Source organism: Pholcus phalangioides, unplaced genomic scaffold, assembly GCF_987345545.1.
Source record: "Pholcus phalangioides strain wild (caught in Gottingen) unplaced genomic scaffold, Ppha-v1.0 ptg000009l_1, whole genome shotgun sequence".
Taxonomy (NCBI): Eukaryota; Metazoa; Arthropoda; class Arachnida; order Araneae; family Pholcidae; genus Pholcus; species Pholcus phalangioides.
The window spans coordinates 11,317,211-11,334,477 of NW_028301602.1; the positions used below are offsets into that span (position 1 = coordinate 11,317,211).

At 37.4% G+C, this 17,267-nt stretch overlaps 1 protein-coding gene across 1 annotated transcript in view; it reads right to left on the minus strand.

Moving 5' to 3' along the window:
• Positions 1 to 17,267, minus strand: part of LOC149081752 (uncharacterized) — a 35,249-nt gene that overhangs the window by 8,918 nt on the left and 9,064 nt on the right. The window contains exons 9-23 of the mRNA XM_089235795.1: positions 17,040 to 17,202; positions 16,585 to 16,748; positions 15,461 to 15,549; positions 14,772 to 14,915; positions 14,366 to 14,528; positions 10,922 to 11,026; positions 8,146 to 8,243; positions 6,398 to 6,494; positions 6,145 to 6,197; positions 4,839 to 4,935; positions 2,023 to 2,139; positions 1,553 to 1,641; positions 1,305 to 1,450; positions 1,041 to 1,156; positions 713 to 890 (exon numbers count right to left, since the gene is read on the minus strand). Of these exons, the coding sequence (XP_089091921.1) occupies positions 713 to 890; positions 1,041 to 1,156; positions 1,305 to 1,450; positions 1,553 to 1,641; positions 2,023 to 2,139; positions 4,839 to 4,935; positions 6,145 to 6,197; positions 6,398 to 6,494; positions 8,146 to 8,243; positions 10,922 to 11,026; positions 14,366 to 14,528; positions 14,772 to 14,915; positions 15,461 to 15,549; positions 16,585 to 16,748; positions 17,040 to 17,202 (1,819 nt within the window). The remainder of the gene's footprint in view (positions 1 to 712; positions 891 to 1,040; positions 1,157 to 1,304; positions 1,451 to 1,552; positions 1,642 to 2,022; positions 2,140 to 4,838; positions 4,936 to 6,144; positions 6,198 to 6,397; positions 6,495 to 8,145; positions 8,244 to 10,921; positions 11,027 to 14,365; positions 14,529 to 14,771; positions 14,916 to 15,460; positions 15,550 to 16,584; positions 16,749 to 17,039; positions 17,203 to 17,267) is intronic.

Genomic DNA, 17,267 nt, shown 5'->3' on the forward strand with positions numbered 1-17,267 from the left:
TATTGTAGTAGGGATACACATTCGCGATTTACCGAGATATATACTGCAATGTTTTCCAGTTCAACCTATGTTGGAGGCTATTTTTTTTATTTGATGTATATAATAAATACTTTTCACAGCTAACTACTTTATCTTGATACAACCTTCAGCCTTACACCCCTATAAGAATTATTTGTTACAAACATTTCATCATAACTGACAACCTACAACCACTGTTAGTCCGTTATAACGTGATTCTACTGTGTGTTGTAGCTTTCTGTACTTCTTCAAGGTGTAAATGCGAGCCGATCTCCCCTTTAAAAAGACTCGCCACAGAGAGCAACAGGCCGCCTACACAACGGTACAATTATTCAATCATTACACTTCACTCATAGTTAGAAAAGTTTTGTGGCAGATGGTAGCACACACACTACACATAACAAGGATAACACATGAAACAAACTTCACGTTAGGTTCGCAACACGTACACGCATATTCATGAACCAGTTCGTTAGAAATTCCGTAGAGGAATGTGTACGATGTGTATGTACGGTTAAGTAGTAGTAGTAGCAGTATATATATTGAAGCTGCGCCTCTCTCTGTGGAGAGATTTTTTTCAAATGGGAAATCGGCTCGCATTCGCTCTTCGAAGTTCCAATTTTAGCACTACGTGAATTGCGTTCATGTGTTTTTGGAATGTTCTAATTTATTGAGAAATAGGTACTGTATTTACCTTTATATTTCTTTGTGAATTGGAACACGTTTTTGTTTTCTCGATCGTGTCCAAGATCGTTGATTGACTTCTCGCTGTCGTCCTCCTGAGTCTCTTCATTGGCGGTCGATGAGTTTTTTTTCTGGTTTTGGACTTCATCTGCTTCATCCATCAAAAGTTGCAAGAAATCATTTTGTTTCTGACGGAGCATAATTGAAAAAATAAAAAACAAGTATGTTACACTTTTCTTTTAACCAAAACTTTTTACAGACTTTGGGGAAAATTTTTCAGAAAACAATTACTGGTATTGAATATGTAATACTACTCTATAAATGCTTTATTTTTTCACCTGGCCGGTAGCTCTTCGTTGTTTGATAATTTTTAACGTAACATCACGGAAGAAATTCGTGGATTCTTTAGGGAAAATACTTCTCTTAAGGAGTCTGTGGATTTTAGGGACGATCACTAGAAGTGAACGAAAAGATTTTCCATTGCTCAATAATTTGAAGAGCATGAGAAAAGCCGCACAATATACTTAAATATACTTAATAATAAGCTCAATTATAAAAAATACCTCATAAATGAAGAATCAAGCAGAATATCAATTACTTACGAAACAAAGCTATGTTGAAATTTACTTCGTCCATGAAGGCCTTCTTCGCATGACGGACGAATACGTTTTCGGGATCGTTGTGAGAATCAACTATTGTACCGAACGCTGATCGCGCGATGACGTCCATCGTGAAAGCTCCAAATATCCTACACCACACACACAGAAAAAAAATTGAAAAATATAATCATAAACCTAACAGAATTGTACTTATTTTGTACCATAAAGGTAGCATAAGTGTGAATATTTACTTCTTAAAATCAACGGCTTTCTTCTGCTCGCTATATTTTTCAAAGTTTTTCAGGGTGACATCTGCTGCCTCCAATATCAGTAACGACATCTTTAAATAAATAAAAGTATGAGTATAATTATTTTTATGCTTTCGCCTGCCTAGTTGATGAAAATTTATCCAATAGTGTTTTCATAATATCAGTGCAAGTGTACGTGGATGTATGCAATGGTGGGAAAAACTATAATACCAGATGATAAATGACGATTAAAAAAAAAAGTAGAAATCAGAATTTTTCAAAACAATTCTCGCAGATGATCAATATGATGAAAAATAATACTTTAAAACCTCATTAAAAATTCTTATACTTTTTCAGTTAATACTTTTCTTTCTTACCTTATACAGACGCAGGACCTGCCTTTTGAAAATCGATGGCGAAATATTTGGAAGAAATTAACTAGGCACTAATATTATATATCTACTTTATCTCACCTTCTTTATTTTCCCAGATGAAAAACCCGGTGTAACGATAGTCCTCACTCTTTTCCATTCTTCGTCTGTCAAGTTCGGTATCATATTGTTCATCACTGAATCAACTGCCGTAAATGTCTGGAAATAGTTTTTATCAAGCTAAGTATTTTCTAGACTGTAAGTTAACAGTGACATGACATCTTTACGAGGCATATACAGGGTGTTTGTGATTAAAGTGAGACCAGAGAGTATACTCAGAGCCATTTTTAGGTCTATATCACAATGGAAATAACATCAAACTTAGTTTGAGAGCTAATGACGACATTGGGAAGAGGATTCCGCTAAAAAAACTTGTTCCGAACGTCACCGATAGAAGAAAATGTGACGCTGTTGTTGTCTACGTACCTAAGAATTCGCTTAAAAGCGCAGTGAAGAATTAAAAATGCAAATTCGTGCCTACGGTAGGCTTCCCATCTCAGAAAGATATCGAAGATTTCCCGGGGGATGAGTGTATCCGGAAATTTATTAATTTATGTGAAAATAATAAACAACGATATTTCATATATACTCGTACAATAAAGAATCTGGAATAAAAATTGCGATCATAACATCATCCACAGGTAATCAGTCCGTAATCGTAACATTGTCCTTATGTAGATAATCGAAGAATAATCTTGTATTGTATATGATAGAATCTGAAATTGAATTTATCCAATCTAGAATATACCAATGTCATTGACTTTCAGTATAAGCAATCAAGCTGGAATAAGATATAAATTGACGCCCATGTGGCTGGCATCTCCATTTCATTCACACCCGCCGGAAAAGGATGGAACAGTTGACACTTGTCTTCTTAGGCGTAAATTATACTTTTTAACAGGTAACGGTGCTACCTCTCTTGTTGGCTCATAAGACGGGTCCTCCGAGCGCGAATGTCGTCCACTTGATCCCACAGCTCGTCTTATTATGGAGTCGATGTACGTTACTGTCCAGGAATTGAATCAACTTCTGTAAACGTTGAAAGTTCAGAGGGCTGTCTAGATTTCTTATCTTCCAAGCCAGCATTCTGGACTGCGGCGGTTTTCCAAAGTGGAAGTCTCTCGTCTGGGAACACGTGGTGATTGTAGTGCCATAGCGAACCATTTGAACCACTGATGCATACCCTGTTCTGCGTTTAAAACGCAAAAGATACACCGGAAAAGGGCCATGCTCATTGATAGCGATTGTTTCCTCTCTAGGCCATACGTTCAAACGCCAATGAACTCGTTGCTGAATCTTGTAGGCATCCTTTGCTGCACATGTATTACAATTGGTCTGCCACTCCTGCAAACCACATCCTCTCTACGCGCCCGATGGACGCACCCGAAGTTTTGTGGCCTCCATCGCAAGTTTATCGGCTAATTCATTCCCAAATATGCCTGTGTAGTATTTTACCCAGGCCAATCGGATTCTTGTGTTGGCGCATAAATTTGGCGAGTCTCTCATACATTATGATGCATAGAACGTTGGTTTTTGATTAATATAGGTCCGAAGAGCGGTCTGAGAGTTTCGAAACACTGGTTTCGCATCTGAATTCTACATGTTATTTGGACAATTTTTTAATTGGAAGTATGACTCTTGGATCAACGGTTCGTCAGTAATTTGCGGCAAGGAGGCATCACCCTGCAGGCAACGCAAGCAAACTTGGACAAATCAGGGCATGCGACAGCCTGAATCAAGTATGGGTGAGCATTACAATTTTTATTTTTTACATTGCTGACGTATCTGACCAAAATGTAAGATCACCATCTCACCATTTTATAGTGCGAAAAATTCAATTTCAATCTACTTAATACGGGAGCCGTTTTCACGAAAATAACTGCGGCAGTATCCAACACTGGCCTATTCTTTTCTTTTAAAGCAGTGTTTCTCAATGTGTGCGTCGCGGGTCCAACGAGAGTGAGCCAACCTTTGTCAGAGGCGTTGCGGTGAGGTGGAGATATTGATTTTTGTGCCTATTTATGCTTTAAAGTCGTTATTTTATAAGTGAAAATGCGTACCAAATTATTGAGGAGTCGTAGATAAACCATAAATTAAGAAAGAGAGCCGCGTGGGAACAAAATTTGGGGAACCATTATTTTAACCCTTTATATCCTGACGTTACTTCAAAGTACCAGGTTAGATAATTTGTTTTGAATTGACTAATTGTTTCAAAAACGATGTCTTTTTGTCTTTAATTTAAACTAAAGTTACCTATCAAATAATTTACGTGTGTGATAACTATTTATTATTATCATTACATTTATACTTTTGTTTTAATCTATTATAATTTTCTTCTTATTCTACTTTCCAGAAGAAGGTCGTATATAAAGGGTTAAAGGAATCCTTTTCTACGTCCTCATCGTTCCCTTGAATACATTTGGTGTTATTCTGGTTATTAGATCGCGCTGGGGCTCGGTAACCCAGGTCGATAAGATACTCGCATAAAGTACCAAAGGATTGTCAGAGGTGTCGCGAGTTCGATACCCGGTTCGTCCTTGTCAGAAAACATTCCTGACGCAGGGGTACAACAGAAACGGCAACATGACCGCAGAAAAAACTGCTACCGCAGGGAGTCCCCCATCAAGGGGTTAGCGCACCAACCTCTTGATGAGTATACAAAACAAGCCGTTCGGAATCGGCAATAAATTGTAGGTCCCGGTCTAATTAGCCCTCGTGTGCAGAAAATGACCGTGTTGCGGCAAAAATGATCAAATGATCAAATTAGATTACGCTGCAAATATGGCTCTGGGTAGTGTCACTTTAATTACGAATACGTCACGCACTTCAAAATTTAATATGATGGATGTTTCACGTACTCTTCTATTTACGAAAAACTGGAAGTCTTTGAGAAAGATGTCCTTCAGCAGATCGGGATCTCCAACTGATAACACTGGTCTGTTCGATTCATAAAATCTGAAATAAAAAATCCTTATAAATTGTTTTCCATGAAAAACATTTAAATTAAATTTTTATTTAGCTTCTTTCAAACTCTTTAGTAAATCAATGTGTGAATACATAAAAAGAAAACTTACAGTGTTAGCTTAATTATGAATTACGTTCCGTATAGTTCGTGCCTACACATATATACGAGTAGTGTTATTCATGCATGATTGTACGGAGTGATTCCATAATTCCAGAGTACTAAAGGCATACTTCCAATGAGGAAAAGCATCCAAACAATGCGTAGAACTCAGATACGTCATTGCTGTTGAAAGGGGTTGTATAGTTATTAAAACATGAAAATACGGACACCCTGTCCTCAAAAACCCAATTAGCAGAGGACCAGTTCGTAAAAAAAGAGCGTGTTCGTTAATTGGAGGTTCGTAAAATCGCGCGTTGACTGTGTGTGTATCTTACAAGTAACATTAGTTTCCGCTTTTACCTCTCCCCATGCGCCAATGTTCCATTCATCGTAGAAAACAAAGCAAAAAAAAAATTCTTGAAATTTCAAATTTTATCTATCAATAGACATGTAGAAGGACATCGAATCCCAGAACGAAAGAAATCCCGTTGATAGTTCGGCGTTTAAACGGTTAAGAATCTTTAACATATTAAATATTAGGAATATTGTTGTGGATAATTTTCCACAAGACTTCGGGATTGCCAAACAAGAAGCGGTTCGACGGACAAACACAGATTTATTTACAGAACAGCAATTTACACGTATTTACAGGCTAATCAGAGTGCTAACAACTTTCTCGCAAAGTTTAAACACAACTGACTGAATCTCCTTGTGCCTGTCTAGCCTTTTCTGAGCCTGCTATCTTGTGAGCGCCACGGTATTTATAACCACGGAGAAACTTCGAGAAAAAGAACATTCCACGAGATTCTAGTTTACAGTTTCCTAGTCGGCAGCGCCACCATACGGGCTGCCTGGAGGGGCGTTGAATCACTGTTTGGAGGGGCGGGACTTTCTAGATTTTTCTCTACACGCCCTGCCAGTTCTCCACCAATCACAGTCATTTCCGCCAAACCGAAACCGGTATCAACCGATTTCGATATTTCTGAGAGCCATCGAACGAATCGCGCCATCTATCGTCGATAGTTCGTAACAATATATAACAAAAAAATTAAGGTATAATTCAAGTCAAGGATTTTCGTATAATATGAAATCTCACTTACCCATGAATTCTTCCATACTTTTTATACCTTTTTTGATGTACTAGATACATCTCCTGAAATTGTTTATGAACAGAATCACTACTAATAAAATTTTCATCGGTCCAGAAGAAGAAAATTAAATCATGATTCAACAAACTAGATAGTTATTTAAAAATACCTCATTCAGAAAGTTCGCTGGTGAGTTCTGAATGGCTAATTACATACTCCATATTTTGAGTAGAAATTTACATGCAAGATAATGAAGCCAACTAACCTGTGTGAAATTTTCGGACAAAGATCCAATCAAGGGAATCGCAGGCACTGATGGTACTCCACGGTCTTTCCAATATTCGAAAGGTTTCATCAAGTACCTGTAAGTTAACGCATTTTACATCGCAGCATATTTCTCAAACAGCATTACAAATTCCCACATCGCTTAAATTCAATGTCACTGGCAAACATCAGTAGTAGCGAAAAAACATCTCTTACGATCGACAGTTAGCTGAAGTACTGAAATACCCCGCCGATATCCACGTTAATATTCCTTGCGGAATCTCAAACATACAAGGCATCTATTGGAATCGGCACCCTGTTATATACCTACAAGCAAGCTAGGGCAACAAGCGATTATCACTAGAATCAAGATTAGTCCATATTTTAATAGACAGATTAACAATACGCTTTATCAGCTGCTGGTACTCTTTTATACAACTTTTGGAAAGTTGAACTTTAATTACTGTTGAGAGCAATTGCAAAATGTTTTGATGTGTCAATAAGTGGTGTCGAATGTGTGGTGACATAAAAAATATATATAAGGGTTTTTATTTTTTGTGTTCTGCAGACAGCTTGTAGCAATTGGTTAAAACCCGGAGGGGGGGGGGGGGGAGGTCAGAATATTTCTCAGTATGTTATACAGCAAAACCCTCTCTAACGGCGGTCACCGCTGTTTTACGGCCAAATAAAAATTTCCCAACGAAAAGTCTATTTAAATAATGTATTTCAAACCCCGGTTCAACAATCACCCTCAGATATAAACGGTCACGGACAATATTTTCATCATTCGTACCTTTTGCCTAAAACCCCTGCGCGGACACCAATAATTTCAATTTTGCTTCGAAATATGCTCACGAAGATAGTAGCAAAAGTTCGAATATTTGATCAACTTTTGAATGAAATTTTGGCTCGGAGGTCGTAAATGTTTTTTAAACTCTGATGTCCGTTTACAAGCTGAAATCACGTGTTGCTGGTTGTAATCGTATATTTTCCCACGGTGTATATGGCCAGCTCTAGTGATCGTCGATCTCTATCACCAAGAGAAAAAAATTGATGTCTCTAATCTCAAATACAGTGAAAAACGAGAAATTGGAGTTCATGCTCTTACAAATTAATCCAATGCATTGAAATTAAATAAATTTTCCTGCAAATACAATGACGGAAAATCATTGGATTTAGTCTCGCAGTTTGAGATACATTTTGAAGGAGCACAAAACATCGGTTTTGATCAGTTTTTCCAAAAGATGTTAATTCAGTAGTATGTAAAAACTTTGTATAACATTTCTTTTATAACTTTAATTGAGTATCTATGTCATAGCTATGTATTTCAATAGCTATGTATTTCAAACGCATCTCATATTGACAGAATTTTATTTATTTGCAAATAAAGAACCGTTTAAGTTATTGTTGATACTATACAATACATTTTAAACAGAAACCCCCTCTGATACAGTCACCCCCCCCCCTCTTTTACGGACAGTTTTTTGTTGTCCCACGAGTGTCCGCAAAACAAGGGTTTTACTGAATGGAAATATTGAGTTAATTGTTTTCCCGTACTCACTGGAATCTTCCCAAGGACCTCTAATGTAAAAGAAATAAGAATATCCGAAAAGACGCTATGTTAACTTTTATTATGGATTTTTCTAAAATGTTTGCTAATTCATTCTTTGAATATAAATACTATATATACGGGGTAATATATATATATTCATATATTACAGTTATATAAACGCATGAAAGCGCCATTACCTGAACAGGTACTTCAATACTAGAAACACGAGTGATCCATACGCCAATATCATGAGGATGTCCATTTTTTCTGAGTAAATTCTGTTCCGAAGAATGAATTAAAATTCACCGAATAAAGTTTCGAGAATCAACTTCTGTTTTACTCAACTGCTACGTTTTTCACTATTCTGGATGTTGCGCAAGAGTGAGACACCGCCCTTTTTCCATTTTTTTCGCTCGAATGATAAGTACAGGATTATCACACAATGTAGAAAGAACTACGACGATAACAAGATGATTATGTACCTCACAGAAATTTCACGAGGTCATGTCAGTAGATCATTCGCTCCAGAGATCCTCAACTACTGTTTTTAAACATTTACAAATTTTCCAAATATCTGACTTTGAAACTATTAAATTATTTCACGACAATAATTAAAATGTTGGGAACCATTGAGCAAATCTTATTGACAGCCTCTAAGGAAATTTCATTAACCTGCCGTTTACCCCGACCGTAGTTTGCGTTTACATCACGTTATAGACTTATCACATTCATATGCAGCCTTTCAAACATCAGCTTGTTGGCCGAGCACCGTCACCTCAACGACTCTGGACCATGGAGAATAGGTTGTTACATATTTTGAACGTATGGTATCGAGAGAGAGAGAGAGATGTGCAGCAGGCAGGTCATTTCGGAAGGGAGCGGGGGAACCCCGGCTTTACAAAAATACACTAGAATTGGAATATACATTAAGTATATGTTTTTTGCCCCCCTCCCCTCGGAAAAAGTTGAAATGACAAGCCTGATATGCAGAGAGGCATTCTGAGAGAGGTAAAGATCAATCAATACCTGTATACAATGTGATTCAGAAAAGATGTGGAAAACAGAACAACCCACGGTTCTCTTACAAGTTGAATGGTGTCACTATCCCGGATGCAATACTAGGGTCACCAATTTGAGAATTCTCATTGACGAGCGACTTAGGTTTTCTTAACATTGTTCAGCGGTGGTCAAAAATGCGAATAGAATGCTTGGTCTCATTCTCAAAAAGGTCTCTTCGCGTTCTCCTAAAGTCATTCTTCCGCTTTCTTGAGGCTTAGTTCGTCCTTGACTGGAGTATGCTGTAAGGTTGTGCAGACCATACCTACAGAGGGACATAGACTTGGTTGAAGGGGTGCAGAGAAGAGCTACGCGTGTCCTTATTGGCACACGGGGCTTGAGTTATGAAGAGAGACTTCATTTTTTGAATACGTTTACATTGGATGAACGCAGGTGTCGAGGAGATATGGTCGAAGTGTTCAAAATTTTCAATGGGGTAGATAGTATGGACCATGAACTTTTAGTACACCACCAATCGACTGCTTTTACAAGGGGATACCAGTATCGATTGGTAAGGGACAATGCGAGGTTATGGTGTCGCAGGGAATTTTTCTCTAATAGGGTTGTCAATAAATGGAATAGCTTACCCCCGGAGGTAGTGAATTGTAACACAATTGACGCGTTTAAAAGAGAAATACGATAAACATGTTGGGGTAAATCGAGAAGCTCTGTCCATTCTTAGAATAAGACAACCGTAAATATTCTTTATGGGCGTTGTATAGTATTTTATCATGTGTATATATTGATTATAATTTTTGTTAATTGCATTTTTAATTGGGTTGCTATAATTTTTTTTTTTTTTGGAAATATATGACATCCATATTTTTATGGGAATCTTTTTCTCAGCCACCTCGTTGGGCATTTTGCCTGTTGTGGCGTTGTATTTGTATTTGTATTAAGAGGTGGTAGTACGCACCAATACAAACAATTGTCATCAAAGAATGCACGTTCTAACATGAAACGCAAAGGCGCAAGCGTGTTTCGAAACTTCCGCTCGGCAAACGTTAAAACGGCATTCCTGTTGAAATTTATCGGGAGAAAAAGATCACCATGCATGCAAATGTAACCTGGGAAAGACGAAGAAACCGTAAGCAAATCTGCGACACAGTGAATCAAAGGCGCGGATGCCAGCTCTGTGAAGTTTTTCCAGCGTGCAACCGTTCTAACAGTTGTAACGTATGGGATAATGACGCACTTTAGTAATACTGAAAAAGCAGACATGCATTTCATTTACGCATGTCTGCTTTTTCAGTATTACTAAAGTGCGCCGTTATCCCGTACGTTACAACTGTTAGAACGGTTGCACGCTAGAATAAATTCACAGGGCTAGCGTCCGCGCCTTTTATTCACTGTGATTGTATACTGTTCCTTCTTCCTCCAGGTTACATTTGCATGTATGGTGTTCTTTTTATCCCGATAAATTTCAACAGGAACGCCGTTTTAACGTTTGCGGAGCGGCCGTTTCGAAACGCGCCGTTTTACTACAGTTTCTTCTATTGTGTAATTTTTAACTGCACAAAAAGATGAGGGGATAAAAAATAAAAGTACGAGTGGTGAGAGAGAGAGAGAGGGAATGTGGCAGCTCGTGATAAAAAAGAAGTAATGTGCACAAGGTATATATTTTATTAAACACAGGAATTCGTGAAAAATATTGAATGCAGTATGTAATTATGAATTATTAGTTGATGAATTACGATTATACACTCTAGCCCGTATATAATAGTGAGTTTGTTGCTTTGAAGATAAAAATAACTATTATACAAATAAAATTCTAAATTAAAAACTATTACAAAAAAATATCACACAAAAAATTGGCACATTCTAGCACAGTTTCTAGTAGCATAATAGCACTAATAATAAACAAATATCGTTCGTTGGTACATTTGTACTCCTGCCAAACACGCACTCGAAAAATCACAAATTTCTCATTTGACCACAATCTTTCCGCCGTTCAATAGCAAGCAGGTTACTTTTTGGCTGAAGAATACCTTGTACCTGTCCTTTCAGGAACTCTAGTGGTACCTAAATAACAAACATGGACGAAAGAGAAAAAAACAGATATTTAGTTAGAAGCATGTGATATTAACGTTTACAAGCTACAATCTGGATCAAATTGAATAGTATAAATATCCCAGTAAACCCTTGTAGTACAGTTTCTTAATTTTTTTTCGCACATTGGCCAAATGAGGTCGGTCTCCGGATCCTTGAGCTAGATAGCGAGAGCTTCCCCCTCCCTCTCTTCTCCTGGTTCCATGTAGGGCCATCTCAACTAGGGCTATACGTGCTTCGCGTCATTACTCAAACAGAGAACCGAGTGCTTTGCTATCCCGTTAATTACAATAGTTTGCAATCGCTGTACTGCCAATTTTACTGAATTCTTTTCAAAATTATCTTTTCGATTACTGTTATTAGCAAGGCTCGGACATTGATGACATTTGCATTTTTTTGCTCTTTTTTTTTTTTACTTTTAGGGCATTTTTAGGCTATTTTTTCACTTTTTAAATTGTTTTAAAAATAAAAAGTATGCTAAAAGAATTTTAAGCAAAACAAAAATGCAATACTTCCATCACTTAACTTGTATCTTCCTTTACAGATGGCAAACAAAGTTTAGAATCAATTCCAGATAAATTTAGTACTCAGTAAAAATTCCTAGAGCTGAACATACTCAACCAAACAATAACTGAAAGCGAATTCAAGAAATTCTAATGCTATATGGGATGCTGAGAGATATGAATTTTCATTATACAAAAGGCAGCTGGTGCAGTACTTGCATGTACTACATGGGGGAATTTTGAAATCTGCAAATTTGTGTTATTATCAAATTATTTTCATCCGTAAGAATGCCGCATGCAATAAGATTTCGCAAGCTTTGTTTTGCCTTGGGAATATGGAAGAACTGATGACATACATAAGATTAATCTTCAGCATTCTGGTTCCCATCCTTCCGTTCTTGCAGCAAAGTATGGAGCTTATTGATGCTATCGAAAAAAGGCAGTGTGCAAAAAGTATAGTAAGCCAATTTGCTATCATGAAATTTTAAAAACTAATGTAAAAAAAAGCGGACTTATTGCTGCAGAAAATTTTTTGATATCTTTACGGGAACGTCTAGTTTTGAAATTTAGCGAAATTAACACTGTGAGTAGCTCAGTCCCCTCCTCCGTCCGAATTTCAAATATCCCCAAGAACATTTGCCGATGCTGTCTTGATGATGAAGTTTATCTTGTCTTTCAGAAATTTATATTTGTTCTTGTAGATTTCCTAACCCACTCATAAATTATGAATCGCTTATTCGAAAAATTTCATGGGCAATTTTTGATAAAATCTAATGTTGAGAATGAATGGGATTTTCAATGCATACTGGTATAGGAATTTTTTTCCCTTTGACCTCCAGTTCATATAATCACTGGTTCAGTTTCTAAAGAAATTTGTTTTGTTATTTTAACAGCATTTTCTTGTCATTTTTGGGAAATTTTTCTTTCAGTTTTTGAGGCATTTTCTCGAGTTTTGGGCCATTTTTATGGTCATTTTTCAGGTTTTCTTAGGTTAACAACATTCGTCATTAGAATCTGTTTATTTATTGACTTGCTTTGTTCAACCATTTAAACATTTGAAATAAGAAATGTTGTATTTGCTTAGAAGTAAATTTCACTGAGAATATTTTTCTTGGATCCATTTAAGTTGAGTCACGTACTTTAGTTAATTTTTATTGCATTGATTGAAAGCCAACTCGAGACATTATTTCAATTATGTTTTGACCTTTTTAATATACAATTTTTGATTATCTTTTTGTTTTCATTTGAATTAGGTGTCCAAGGCTTTTAGAAGCCTTGTTATTATCAATACAACTGCAACATAAAAACATGGGAGGCAAATGCAAATAAAATTCTACTATAAAATTTTGGAAATAATTATAATTATTATTATGATTATTATTATTATTTTGAATGTTAACATGAAAAGACATTATAACTTTTCAACAATTTATTGGATTTAATCCATTTTTTAGCTTATAGATTATAAAAAGATCATAAAAATAACATGAACGAGAGGTCACTGATTTGAAGCAGCAAAATGAGCAATTTAAATGTTTAAAAAAAGCCATGTCAATTCAACACGTTGCGAGTGCTGATATCGACTGGTAAAAAAATAGGTATTTAAGAAGTGACGTCATGTATTAGCTCCGAGACCATGCCTACTGAGCTAAAGTGGCAAGTGTGACATCAAAGGGATGAAACAGCCCTTAGTATATAGCTCTGATCTCAACATCATGGGCAAGAATCAGTTGTGGAGACTCCGTACTAAGATGTAAATGGCAGCTTACATGTTTACATCTTTACTCCCGAAAATCATTGCACCAAATTTCATCATGTACCCCATAGGTGGAGATAGACTTGGAAGTCTGGGGGGGGGGGGGGCACGATGATGATGATGATGTCAATTCATGTATACATATATACATTAGATCAGTCGACTCCACCATTGACGCTGGGGGTGCAATGCCCCCACGCCCCCCCCGTATCTCCGCCCATGATGTACCCCTATGGACATGAGTTCAACCCCCCCCCCCCCCACACGGTTAACCTATGCGTTAAGATGAAATTCGTACTATGGACACTTCTGCTGGATTCCCTCAGTAGTTACACACTCCCCCCCCCCATACTTCATTTAAAAGCTTCATTTCACGTATATGTATTTTTTCCCTTCAAAGCTCTATGTGGCCCCCAATCACCTGTCATGGCTCCCTTTACACTTGGTTTTCCCCGTACAGTTAGGAGCCATTTTCGACCCCCCCCCCCCCGTCAGCAAAATTTCGTCAGCAGCTTAGAATATTTCATATCTTCAAAAAGGGGAAAAGGGGTGGTTGATGACGTAAGCAACCTTCAAACCCCCCTACCCCCCTTGTCATCAAAAGTCAGCAAATCCGAAATCTCCCCCCCCCCCGATGCTGACGTAATACTTGAATGACCCTTTACCATGAGCCCGGTTTGCATGGGAAATAGAAATAGCGGGTTTAAAATGGGCTTCAAGGATTTTCACAAAAACCGTTAACATGGACCGGCACTTCAACCTCACTTTTCAAATGTTGCAAAAGGACACTTGGGTCGGCTGGTTCCATTCCCTGCTCAGAGAATTATAGAAAAGCAGGTTCTCTACTCCCCAAGTAGCCGCAACAAAGAGAAGGGGCAATTCCTGCTCCCCATTTCTTTCCCTGCGGGGGAAAAAAGTTGTCAAGCGGGTGCTAGAACTTCCAATGCTACCGCAACATTGCACATGTAAACGGAGCTTTAGATAATCCCAGGACCGCTTGTGTGGGGGAGGGGGCATGTGTGCTCCCGATTGGAAACCACTGTTGTAGTGTACCTTGGTTTCCTGACACCTCTTCAATCGAAACTGGCTCAGCAATGCGGCAATACAAAACTTGATCTCGATCAGGGCGAATCTCATACCAACGCAATTCCTTGGTCCAGCGCCAAACGGTATAAATGAATACGGATTCCTCTGGTTTTTCTCTTGTTGAGTGAATCTAAATGTGCATAGGAATACAAAAGCCAGAAATCAATATGACATTGGTACTATGATGTGATGCACTACGAAAAGAACTATAAGCATAAGAAGCAGCATGAGGAAGGTGCGCCATCTATACAGACTATGACGCATTACAATATGCTATTTTTTACAAAAATATTTTTATCCTTATTAACTAACAACTCTTCGTGATCATATACAGTATTTTTGTATATAAAAATTTAAAAAAAAACATCCTCACCTGTTTGGGTCAAACTTTTCTGGATCTTTATAGAATTCTGGATCATGATGAATCGGGAAAATCGGAACTGAGATTATCATACCTTTAGGAATTTTTATCCCAGTTCTCCCGAGCTCATAATCTTTCTCCGCTTGCCTTTCTGTTCTGAATTACATAATAGAGGAGGAGTTGGTAATTGAAATAATTAGTACAAAATTCAAAGTAATTTTGAATTAATCTACTGTGATTTTTCGTTGTAAAGCCACGGCTTTATGCAGTTTTAAAAAGTTTTTTTTCGTGAGGAATATTTCAAACCCGGAATATTTAATTTTTTTTAAATAAAATTCTGTAACTTTTTTTTTCGATGGATTGTAATAAATTTTCAACAAAATTTTTGCATGTATTTTTTCGTTACGGTTAAAAATATTTCCTCACTGTAGGACAATCTCCAATGCCCAATCAGTGACATTATAAAGTTCTCAAAGAAATCTTGAATGGTCAGTTTAACGTACAAAATTAAGTTTTATTTCTACTATATTATTTTTACACGTGGCTTATACGAAGCTATTGGGTGTAAAAGGCTGCATCATATTTCTACAAGATTTGTTTTTCCTTCGGTCATTTTTCCAGATGCAGCTTGTACACTTCAGTGGCTCATTTACCGGAAATTGCGCTATTTTTTATCGTGCTGAAGTTCCGTATAAACTCACAATATTGCCGGTGGAAATATTCTCAGGGTTTCCAATATGACGTTATCCAAATACTTCATGCTCTGCACTGCTTCATACGTCAGTTCATTCTAGAATATATAAGAAAAGAAACTGCTTTACGTAAATACCACATAAAAAGTTATTAATTTATGTTTTTATCAATGTTTTTACTTAAAACTTTATTAGAGAAAGATCATTGATAAAGTGTTGCGATGAGGAGACTTTTCAGAAACGACTGTTCGTCAAAAAACATCAGATACTTAATTCCTTACAATCTAAGGGTCTTTTCTTCTTATTGCTGTTTCATTTAAATGTATCAACATAAAAGAATAGGATTCTCCGATAATGAAAATCCATTCCCTGACTGAAAATAGTTCTAATACTACTTGTATAGCCGCTGTGGTGGTCGAGTGGTTATAGTGCCGGACTCGTGATGCGAGGATCCGGGTTCGAACCCCACAGTGGTGGTCGGCTGAACTTGGTTTTCTGTGGTTCCCAACTTCAAGGCGCAAATGCGAGCCGATCTCCCCGTTAAAAAGTCTCGCCACAGAGAGCAACAGTCCTACAACGGTAAATCATTCAACCATAACACTTCACTCATAGTTTGTAAAACTGGGGGCAGATGACAGCACTACACATAGCAAGCATTACACAGAAACAAACTTTACGTCAGGTTGCACTACACGTACACGCACATTCCCGCATGTACCGATTCGTTGGGGGTTCCCGGGGGGGGTGCATGTGTGGTGTAGCAGTAGTAGTAGGTAGGGGCTCGGGGATCCATGATGTTCAGCCACCTCGTTGGGCAATTTGCCTGTTGTGGCGTTGTATTTGTATTTGTATCTTGTAAACATATTCTTCAGAAGAATTTCAAACGAATTATTACATTCCGAGAAGTGTGTTGTGACTAATTGTGTGGCCGTAATGCAATTATGTTATTAGAGTTATACGTGTTCTGTGATTTTGTGGTGCTGTCATCTTTCTTCCATGTTTCAAAGTGGGAAAAGCAGATGCCTGAATTGTCGTGTTATGCAACTATTGTATCGACAAGTGATAATTCTAGAAAGTGAATCTCTAATTATTTTAAAGAAATAAAAAACTTTAGTATGCGTATTCGTCTGCACCTGATTTTTTCTAAGTGTCTCATCGATCTCTCCAATTAGAATTTCTTGGCATTCAGGATTCACAGCCAGTAGATAAGCAGCGAATGAAAGAGCTGAAGCGGTAGTCTCATAACCCGCCAGAAAGAATAGCACGCATTGCGCAACCAGTTCGTCTTGAGATAATCCTGATGAAATTACATGTGCAAAATGATTCCAGTACCGAAATTGAAAATCAGAAAGTTTTTGCGACTATAACCAGATAATCTTATCTACAGTCTTACAGAAGGTATATATGCTTACGATTCAAATTATATACATCTTTATAAAAATCAAAGGGACCAACCCCTTTTCTTTCTTCCTTGGCAGCACGGGTCGCACAGAGCACGATGTCGTTTATGATGGTGTGCGTTGTGCGACCCATGCTTTGCGTAGCCAAGGTAGAAGGAAAAGGGTTTAGTTCGTTTGATTATGTTTACCTTTGTATTTCTTTTTAACATGAAAATCATTTTTGTTTCCTTGATCATGTCCAAGATCATTGACTGACATCTCTTCTTGAGTTTTCTCGACGATAGCTGATGAATTTTGATTTCCGACTTCATCTACTTCATCCATCAAAAGTTGCAAGAAATCATTTTGTCTCTGAAAGGGTATAAAAAATTTTAACACTTTAGTATTTTGTGATGAAATGTGAAGTTTCATTTATA